This window comes from Lynx rufus, unplaced genomic scaffold (assembly GCF_022079265.1).
Source record: "Lynx rufus isolate CCGP_SWC_20201006 ecotype Redwood Valley unplaced genomic scaffold, mLynRuf1.p SCAF_23, whole genome shotgun sequence".
NCBI classification, from domain to species: Eukaryota; Metazoa; Chordata; class Mammalia; order Carnivora; family Felidae; genus Lynx; species Lynx rufus.
The window spans coordinates 1,651,110-1,661,663 of NW_025814838.1; the positions used below are offsets into that span (position 1 = coordinate 1,651,110).

Consider the following 10,554-nt stretch of genomic DNA (forward strand, 5'->3'; position numbering starts at 1 on the left):
GCTCAGAGCCTGGAGCCTGCTTTGGATTCTGTGTCTCCCTCTTCCCCTTCCCCTCCCCGTCCCCCATTCGCACTGTGTGTGTGTGTGTGTGTGTGAAAAATAAAATAAACATTAAAAAAAAAAAGACTTCTTTCTCTTATGAGTAACTGAGTAGAGAATTAAGATTTGGAAGACATTCTTTCTCGCTTTTTTATTCCATAGTTGTCTTCTCAAATCTCAGGGCAGGTGCTAAACAAATGAGGGAAATGATGGCCTAGGAAAATGTTAAAATATATGAGAATATAGGAACAGCCCCATGGAAGAGGTGCACAGGGCATCAATGAGGAAGGGGGTGGAGCTTCTGTGCCTTCTGGGAGCGCACGGCTCTCCTCGAATCCCCACAGCTCACCAACCCAGGAGCTTCTCCACTATCTGTGAACATTTTGACACATACGCTTCATTTTTATCTCCTCCATTATTACGTTTATTGTTATTACTGTTATTTGTGTGGAATCGTTTTTTTAATTTTTTTATTAAAATTTTTTGTTTTATTTTCATTTTTTACATTTACTTATTTTTTTGAGAGACATAGAGCGCAAGTTGGGGAGCGGCAGATAGAGAGGGAAACACAGAATCCGAAGCAGGCTCCAGGCTCCGAGCTGTCAGCACAGAGTCCAACGCGGGGCTCAAACTCACAAACTGTGAGATCATGACCTGAGCCGAAGTTGGATGCTTAACCAACTAAGCCACCCAGGCGCCCCAATGTGTGTAATCTTTTAAGAGGAAGTTGCTGCATTGTGCACCTTCACTCCTATGTGCTTCGACGATGTATTTTCTGCAAACTAGAACATTCTCTGTTGTAACCAGCATGTACTTATCAAGTTCAGGAAAGTGAATGTGAATTCAATATTACCGTCTACTCTACAGGCTGCAGTCAGATTTGCCAACTGTTCCCATGGTGTCTTTGATAGCAACTTTTCCCCCTGATTCCGGGGTCCAATCCATAATGCATTTTGTTGTCACATCTCTTCACTCTTTCAACATTTATTTATTTTTGGGACAGAGAGAGACAGAGCATGAACGGGGGAGGGGCAGAGAGAGAGGGAGACACAGAATCGGAAACAGGCTCCAGGCTCTGAGCCATCAGCCCAGAGCCCGACGCGGGGCTCGAACTCACGGACCGCGAGATCGTGACCTGGCTGAAGTCGGACGCTTAACCGACTGTGCCACCCAGGCGCCCCTCTTCACTCTTTCAAGATCTGGAAGAATGTTTCAGGCTTTCTTTGTCCTTCCCAATGCTGACATTTTTGAAGAGTACAGGCCTGTTATTTTATAAAATGTCCCTCAATTTGATTTGCCATATATATATATATATATATATACATAAAATTTGAGAGGGAGAGAGAGAGAGAGAGAGAGAGAGAGAACATGAGCAGGGGAGAGGGGCAGAGGGAGGGAGATTGAGGATTCCAATCAGACTCCATGCTCAGAGCGGAGCTGGATGTGGGGCTCATGACCTTGGGCTCATGACCTTGGGATCATGACCTGAACTGAAATCAAGAGTTGAACGCTCAACTGACCAAGCCAGCCAGGCACCCCTTGCCTGATGTCTCTTAACAATCAGGTTCTGCATTGTTGCTGGGACTACCACAGATGTGATTTTGTGTCCTTCTCAGTGCACCATATCTGGAGCCTCCCAATGTTGGTTTGCCCCATGACTGGTGATGTTAAGTTTGATCACTTGGTTGGAGCACCTAGCTAGCTCAGTCAGTGAAGCAGTGACTTTTGATCTTGGGGTTGTGAGTTTCAGCCCCGCATTGGGTGTAGAGATTACTTGAAAATAAAATCTTAAAAAAAAAAGTGCGATCATTCGGTTAAGATGATGTCTGCTTGATCTCTCCACCGTGAAGTTGCTAATTTTCCTTCGTAATGTGTATATCTGGTGGGGAGATATTTTAAGCCTGTAAAAATATCATATATGCACCCCGCCCCTGCTGCCCCAATTTTACTCCACAGTTCATTCTTACTTGAATCAGTTATATGGTGGCTGTAGATTGGTCATTTTAAAACTCTACATTCCTTCTACAATGATCCAGTAGCTTTTCCTACTGGAAAAGCTTTCCTACCACTCTCCCTCCTCTCTCCCATCTTCCTCCCTTCCCCCTTCACTCTGTCTTTCTGGTAGTTTCAGGAGCCATATGAACTCATGGGTTCTTTCTTTATTCAGTGCATTAATCGATCACTACACTTATTCATTTTGATGCTCGAGGTGTCTCTGCTTTGGCCCCAGGGAAACTCCTTCAAGCTAGTTCCTTGTCCCTTTGACCCGTTCCTATCATTCTTTGAGCATGTCCTTACTTCCTGATGCAACAAGATATTCCAGGCTTACCTTGTGCTTTCCCTGCCCCGGCTTTGGAATCAGCCATTTTCTTAGGAGCCCTGGTTCCTTTCCAAGGAGAGAGGTATTTAGGAGCCAAGATCTGGGTTTCAGGTGCTGGCCCCATTTTGAAGGTAGAGATTGCAGGATGTACAGACACATTAGATGTAGGGTATAAAGGAAGGAGCGGAGTCCCCATTCCTTTCCGCTTTTGAAGACATTGCTTCTCTGAAGTTTTCCTAGGCGCTTCCCAAGGCTGACTCTAGCCCTTATTTTAGCAGGTCTTCTATTATTTGAATCATTTATACACAAACATGTCTCTGCATGTAGCCCAGTAATTAAATTTCCGACCCTGGTACTACCTGGGAGATCCTTATCCTTGGCCTTGGGTCCTTAGACCAACCTGGTTTTGAAGCTCATCTCTAGCCCTTGCTGGTTGCCTGAGCCTTGACAAGTCTCTGAACTGTTCTGTTTCTTAGTTTCTCCACCTGCAGAATTAGGGGTGATGATCAGTATCTCACAGGACTGTTGTGAAGAGTAAATACTATGTAAATGTGAAGTGCTTGGCACTGAGCCTGGCCTGTTCTAGGACAGGTCACTTAATCTCTCTGTACTTGGCCTTCTCACCTGTAAAATGGGCTTGCTGTGAGGAGCAGCTGGGACCATGCACAGAGAACCTTTGGTTCTGTACCTGGCAGAGTGCTGCTACCAGAATTTTCGAAGTAATGCCCTTCTGTGATGTCTTTTTCACATTTTCATGATCTCTCCCTCCACCCCAGGGTCTACAGTCTGTGCAGATAGGTCCCTGTTTCTTGAGCGCTTCAGGCTAGAGCCCGGGCCCAGCCCGGTTCTCTCGTCTCTCCCCGGAACTGGGGCCCCGCATAGAGCCTGGGGAACATCCAACTTTGTCAGCAGCAATTTGGTTGAAATGACATTTTGTCAAAAATGCATTGTGCTTCAGTAATTGTTTTAAAGATTGGGAAACTGGGAATCTCTGTGTAGTCTTACAAATATTTTGGTTGACTTTTTAGAATTAAAAAAAAAAGAAAGAAAGAAATTTTAACCTGGGCGCCTGGGTGGCTCTGTAGGTTAAGCGACCAACTCTTGGTTTCGGCTCAGGTCATGGTCTCACGGTTCGTGAGTTTGAGCCCCCCGTGTCAGGCTCTGCGCTGACCGTGCAGAGTCTGCTTGGGATTCTGTCTCCCTCTCTGCCTGCCCCTCCCTTCTTGTGCTCTCTAAGATAAATAAATCGACTTAAAAAAATTTAACCTCCAATTACTTCTCAGCCAATTGTTTGTACCTTTCTATTTGCCGTAGTAAAATGTTAAAATAACCTAAATGTCTGACAATGGAATGGCTTTTTTCTTCTTTTTTTTCCTCTTCTTTCCTTCCTTCTTCTGTTCAGTTAAGCGCAGAACAGTATGTAGAATAAGATGTAATATAATGAAATACATGCATATATGCTTGCGTAAGCACAGATGTAACGCACAACTTTGCTCTGAACGTTTATCTGGTGGCAGGGTTTGGAGCTTTTCCTCCTTACACTCTCCTGACTGTCAGGGGAGGCAATCCGCCAGGGCGCTGAGCATCCCCGCACACTCCTGCTCGCATGCCAAGAACACAGGTCCCAGCTGCTCTACATCCGGGCCATTTCTTGGGGCTGTTCTCTGGGCTGAGTGACTGAGGGACACAGTAATGTTGCCCTGAAGAGCAGGCTTGCTTACCACCTGCTCAAACAGGGGGAAAGGCCCCAAGCTCAGAGTTCCTTAGCGGCAGGGCAAGCCCCTGTGTGTCACCCTTGTGGGACGTGGGGGCGAGGGGAACTGATGCAAACATTATGCTCCTGCCTGCTCTGCTGTGAGTGATGGATTCCCCTGTCTGGGACCCAGGTGTCTCATGTATCTGTGTCAGACGAACTCCTTAGCTTGTGCGTGGCGTATAACTCCAGGCCTTCACACGGACCTGTTCAATCACTTATCACGTACATATACTTTTACATACACAAAAGTATACATATACTTTTACAACACAAAAATCAGTTTGGGGTCACCTGGGTGGCTTAGTCAGCTGAGCGTCTGACTCTTGATTTTGGGTCAGGTCCCAGGGTCATCGAATTGAGTTCCATGTAGGGCTCCGTGCTGAGAAGTGGAGTCGGCTTGGGATTCTCTCTTTCTCTGCCTGTCTACCCTGCTCATGCATGCTCTCTCTCTCAAAAAATAAATAAATAAATAAATAAATAAATAAATAAAAGTAAACGTGGTTTGATTTTTTAAAATATTTATTTTTGAGAGAGAGAGAGAGAGAGAGAGCACGAGTGGGAGAGGGGCAGAAGGTGAGAGAGACGCAGAATCTAAAGCAGGCTCCAGGTTCTGAGCTGTCAGTACAAAGCCCGATGCGGGGTTCCAACTTGTGAACCGGGAGATCACGACCTGAGCCGGTCGGATGTTTAACCGACTGAGCCACCCAGGCACCTCTGGTTTTGATTTTTTTTTTTCTTTTAAAGAAAGGCAAAAAGCCAAAATCACACTCATGCAGAAAGTCAAAGCTTACAAATTAGAAGAGAGAAACAGAAATAAAAAAATAAATAAATAAATAAAAGAAGTGAAAAAATATGTGTATACACACACAAAAAGAAGGAGGAGTAGGAAAAAGAAAACAGAGGAAATTCAGAAAACAGCAACTATCAAAAGAAGAAAATAAAGAACCCCCTACTCATACCTATCCAAAGAAACTTGGTTAATGCCTCGGTAGATGTTTTTCCAGACTGTTTTCCATATAGCTTCCCACATCTTTATTAGTTTCCCCCCAAATAAAATCATGATGAATGAGTGCTTCGTAACCACCTTGGTCTAGTTAAGCACCCCACAACTGGGACCCCGCGTGGTGGCCCCCCAAGCCACCAGTCTTGAGATGTCATCCAGAGCCCATCGGGACTGCACGCGGCCTGCAAAGGCTTTCGCGGCCCCCCCCCAGCCAGAGCCGAGGCTTCTTACCCTGGTAGTTCCGGGGAGCTCTCAGGGCAGGAAAGGGTGCTACCCTGCTCTCGGGGGCAGGAAAGGGTGCTACCCTGGGTTTGGGCCTAACAACTTGGGAACCACAAATGCAAAGGAAGCCACCCTCCCCTCTCATGTCCTCCTCCGCACCCCCTGTTCTAGAGCACGGCTTCGCATCACACCGGCTCTGACCCTTATCCCTCTGCCAGCCTCACCCCTCGCCGTCCCGGCCCCCAGCGAGGTCCCCGTTCCAGACCTCCCCCCGGCACCCGCCACGACCCCACTTGCCTCAGCCAAGACCCCAGAGCCCCTGGCATCATCTCAGACCCCAGCAAGAGCGAGTGATGGAGCTGTCATCACACAGCAGCTGTGGGAGCAGGGCGGGTGGGGCAGGATGCCGGGGTGGGGTGGGTGGAGCCAGGGCCACTTCCTTTCCCCCTGGGGCCCATCTGCCCAGTCCTGCCCCAGCCTCAGGAGGAGTTGGAGTGGTCTGGTCCCAGCCCTGTGCCCTCATCAAGTGAGCTGGTATGGGGCGCGGCCTGGCGGGGCGGGAGACTTCGCGGCCGCGGGAGATGTGCTGTGGCTTGAAAAGGGCCTGGTAGATGACAGGAAAAGATCAGGAGCCACCGGGGCTGAATGGGGTCAGGGAGGGCCAGGGGGCTGGCCATCGCTGGAGCACGAGCAGCCAGGGCTCAGGGAGCCCGCGGATCAGGGCTGACGGCAGAGCGGCCAGCATCTGTGCCCTTGTTCTTTCTGATAATAGTAAAAGCAAGGGTGGAAAAAGCCGTTAAGCCGCAAGTTAGGCCTGGCAGTTAGCAGGGAAGTGGGCAGACGGGGAGGAGGGCCCGGCCAGGTTCTCCCCCTCAGCGCTTTGTGTGTTGGTATTTCTCCAGCTTCCCCTCCCTCAGGTCTCCGCTCCTGCTCACGCCTGTGGCCATGGGAATGATCCTGCTTCTCCTCCTCTTTGGGGGCGTCTGGACCCAAGAGACGAACCCAGAGCTTGTGGACATCGCGACCACTTTGGGGATGTCTGCACCCACAAGACCCTCTGCTTCTTTGACCCCAACTTTCTCTGAGCCCCCAGACCTCAGCGTAGTGACCCCCAGTCCTGCAACAGCCAGAGTCCGCGAGGAGAGCAACGGCACCGGGCCCCAGATCTCCCCACCTTCTTCAGCTTCCTATACAGACAATGAGGTGTTCTTTCTCGGGGCTTCCACTACTGCCGGTGGTGACCTCCATGTACCTGAGCCATCGGTCTCTGGGGAAGTTGCCACCAAGAAGTCATCAAACCTGGAAACTAATGCTCAATCACTAGAAGACTTTCTGGAACTTCACATTATGACTGATGGAACCACGGTAACCGGCTCTCTGGAGACCTCTGATGTCACCAGGGGGCCCTCCGCCACCATGGCGACTGGCTCTCCAGAGACCTCTGATGTCACGAGGGGGCCCTCCGCCACCATGGCGACTGGCCCTCCGGAGACCTCTGATGTCACCTGGGGACCCTCCGTCACCATGGCGACTGGCCCTCCGGAGACCTCTGATGTCACCTGGGGACCCTCCGCCACCATGGCCACTGGCCCTGCGGAGACCTCTGATGTCACCTGGGGACCCTCCGCCACCATGGCCACTGGCCCTCCGGAGACCTCTGATGTCGCCAGGGGACCCTCTGCCACCATGGCAACTGGCTCTCTGAAGACCTCTGATGTAGCCAGTGTAACCCCTCTCACCATGTCAACTGGCTTTCTGGCGAGCCCTAAGGGGCCCAGGGGCTTCCCCACCTCCTCGGCAAAAACAACCCCCATTTCTACAGGCACAGGCAGTAGGCATCCCTCATTAGTTCCCAAGAAAAATGGCACCCTGCTGGTGGCTGTGGTTGTGGCCCTGGTGGTGTTCACGATCCTTGTGACCCTACTCCTGCTGTGGCGCCGGCGGCAGAAGAGGAGGACAGGGGCCCTGATACTAAGCAGGGGAGGAAAGCGCAACGGGGTGGTAGATGCCTGGGCTGGGCCGGCCCAGGTGTCTGACGAGGAGGCCCTGACAGCAGCAGCAGGCGGGTCTGGGGGCGGGAAGGGCCCCGGGGTCTCCGAGGGGGAAGCGTCTGGCCAGCGGCCCACACTCACCACTTTCTTCGATAGACGCAAGTCGCAACCGGGCTCCTTGGAGCTGGAGGAGCTGAAGGCCAGGCCGCCCCCCGTCCTAAATGGGGAGGAGGAGCCGCTGGTGGGCAGCAAGGATGAGGCTGTGGAGGCCCCTGCTTCCCAGGGGCCAGAGGCCGGGGATGTGGAGGCCCCTCAGTGCTTGTGAAAAACAGGAGCGCGGGTCAGAATGGCTCCCGGCCTTCACCACCTTCCCTCGTATCATCGCCTCCAGCTTCCTTGTCACGCAGCATCGTCTGGGTCCTCACCCTGTATGTTCATCCCGAGCCCTCATCCGGCTTCTCAACCCCAGGTCTCCCAGGCGGCACCCACACCCCCGGAACCAACAGACTTTGCTCATCAATCCCAACTGGTCCTCATCACCCTCTTCTCCACGTTTTTGTCCTTGAAATCAGCTGCTGAGTCTCCACAATGCCAAACTTCCTTGGCCAATGCCTTCTCAGGGGACTCCCCAGGGACACGGGAGTCTAGGAAGGAAGATGGGGACAACCCAGCAAACTCTCGCCGAGGATTGCTCTGGAAAGTGCTTTTGGCCCCATAGATTAGGACAGTCCTACCGGCTCAGCCCACGAACCTGCTTTGACACTGCGCAGTGCTCCGTCCCCGGCCACTGGCCATCAGAGCAGGGACTGGGGGGCGTCACCTAGATGTGCTCTCGGATCCTAGGCTGGTGCCTGGCCCACACTCCCCACCCCCTACCTGTGGATTGAGGCGGCAGCTCCTTCTCCTCCCAGGGGCAGAGGTGAGAAAAGTTTCCTGGCGGGTGTAGTCCTCCAGAAACCCTGGCACCCGCGTGTGTCCTGTCACGGGCGCAGCTTGCGTGCAAGAGGCCAGGCCTTGGCCACGTTTGTGCAGGTGGCGGTGAGTAGGGCCGGCGTGTGGAGGGGACGGGAGCTGCCAATCCGAGGAGCCCCTGAGAACGTCTGTGTCCTCATCTTGGTTCAGGTGGGGTGGAGGCGGCAGAAGATTTAGCCGTGTCTGTAGCCCAATAAAGAGCGTGGGGCTTGATAGACTGCATGTGTGACCTGAGTGTGGTTCTTCAGCTCAGCCGCTGTTTCCCGTGCCCAGAGCCTCCCCCTACTCCAGCTGGCTTGCTCCCAAGGCAGGGGAGAGGAGGGCTGAGGTGGGGGGGGGGCGGGGAGGGTGTTGCTGTTACCTGTTTAATGTGGATTTTAAAATTTTAATTATTTGAGAGAGAGAGAGAGAGAGAGAGAGAGAGAGTGCAGGAGGCAGAGACGGAGGGAGAGGGGGAGAATCCCAAGCAGGCCCTGCACTAGCCCAGTGCAGGCCTCAAACGCGGGGAGGGTGAGATTGTGAGATCGATCGTGACCTGAGCCGAAATCAAGAGTCGAGAACACTCAACTGACTGAGCCAGCCAGGCGGCCCTCGTTTAATGTGTTTGTATCTCCTCTTCCACTGGGGGCGGGCTCCTTCCCTTCTCCGAGACAAGTCCGTGAGACTGACAGGCCCATAGACATGGGAGCTTCCCCTGTGGTTCTGGGATGGGTTCTGGGATGGGATGGTTGGGAGCGGGGAGAAGACCCCACCCCAGGCCAGAGCCCAAGGGGCCACAGGGCGCCAGAGATAGTTGGTATTTCCCCAGGACAAAGAGGAAATTTGCAAAGAGGAAGTTGTTGAGTCAGAGGGTGCAGTGGCTGAGAGGAGACAGGTTGACCCACAGAAAGGCCCTTGGGAAGTTGAGTGTGTGACTGCCCGTGGCCTGACCTGGAGGGGAGGGGAACAGCTCAGGGGTGCATCTGTTCCTGTGGTTCGGGGAGGGGAGGGGCAGAAGGGGCAGAAAGTGGCCACGGAAGATGGGGGTAGAAAGTGACCATGGGTCCACTTGGCCACCGTGGCTTGTGCCACCTGTGCTTGGACTGGGGACAGGCTGAGCTGGGACGAATGCAGCCCTCGCCAGTCATGCCGCCATGGCTGGGTGGAAGGTGTTTGCCAGGCTGGAAAGGGGGGAAAGGCCCCCTCAGCAGAGGGGGCAGTAAACGCAAAGTTGCCATAAGGGCCGTGTGACTAGTTTCATGGCGCACGTTGGAATGGGTGCAGCAGATACTATAAGACCAAAAGGGGGCCGGGGTGGGGTGGGGAGAGAAACAAAAGAGAGAATTATCTATCAAGTGTGGTAATGAAAGGGCCAAACATATCGAGTACGAAAATGTTTGTAAATGGCTTATTACACCATGTGCTCCAAAACTATGCAATAAAACGTCTATAATATAATGTCACCGGGGAACAAAGAGCTAGTTACTAATCTGTAAATACGTATGAATCTAGGTTTGTAATGAAAATGCAAAAACATGGACGTTTGTGGAAAAAAAAAAAAAGAACTTGAAGGAAATATCCCAAATGTTCGTTGTGGTTATCTGTCAGGTGAGAGGTTTACGAATGATTGTTACTTTGTTTCTACTTTTCTGTATTTTCCCAGTTTTATGTAATAAATACCTATCACTTTTACGATTAGAAAAAAATAGTACCAAGAAGGTATTCGCTGGGGGGATGGGGTGTCTGGTTCAAGGACATGAGGTGGGAAGGGAGGGTTGGAGCCCCACTGTGAAGGACTAGGGAGTTTGGATTCAGTTCTGAAAGCAATGGGGAGGTCACCAAACCTAAGTCTGTTCTAGACTCTTCCAGGGCCTCTCAGACCCATCATCAAACCCCACTTCTTCCTGTCTTTGCCTCTTGGGTACCAAGTCCCCCTGACTCTGCGTCCATGGTCCCTTAGAGCCTTTCCTTCCCCCAGGCCCCAACACACCTTGCCTGGGTCCTGCCCAGACTTCTCTTTGGGTTTCTTGACCATAACCTCTTCTACCCTCTGCCCATGATGCTCCCAATGACTCTTCTACAAGGGTTCAGATTCCCTCCTAATGAGGTCAAGACAGAACCTTAGCTTGAAGATAAGACCCCTTCGACATCTGGCCCTGACTGGTCACATCAGTGACTCTATGCCCTCCAGCCACATCACATTCCTTGTAGGTCCCTGAATAGGCCATGTGTTTTTCTTGATGTGTGCTTGAGGGTGTAGTTCAAAATGTTA

General features: G+C 51.7%; 1 protein-coding gene across 1 annotated transcript; it reads left to right on the forward strand.

The window, feature by feature from the left end:
• Positions 1-5,777: 5,777 nt before the first annotated feature.
• On the forward strand, positions 5,778-8,525 carry SPN (sialophorin). The gene is made up of 2 exons (XM_047087476.1): positions 5,778-5,866; positions 6,258-8,525. The coding sequence occupies exon 2, from the start codon at positions 6,286-6,288 to the stop codon at positions 7,654-7,656; it is 1,371 nt and encodes a 456-aa protein (XP_046943432.1). The 5' UTR covers positions 5,778-5,866; positions 6,258-6,285; the 3' UTR covers positions 7,657-8,525.
• Positions 8,526-10,554: the final 2,029 nt, after the last annotated feature.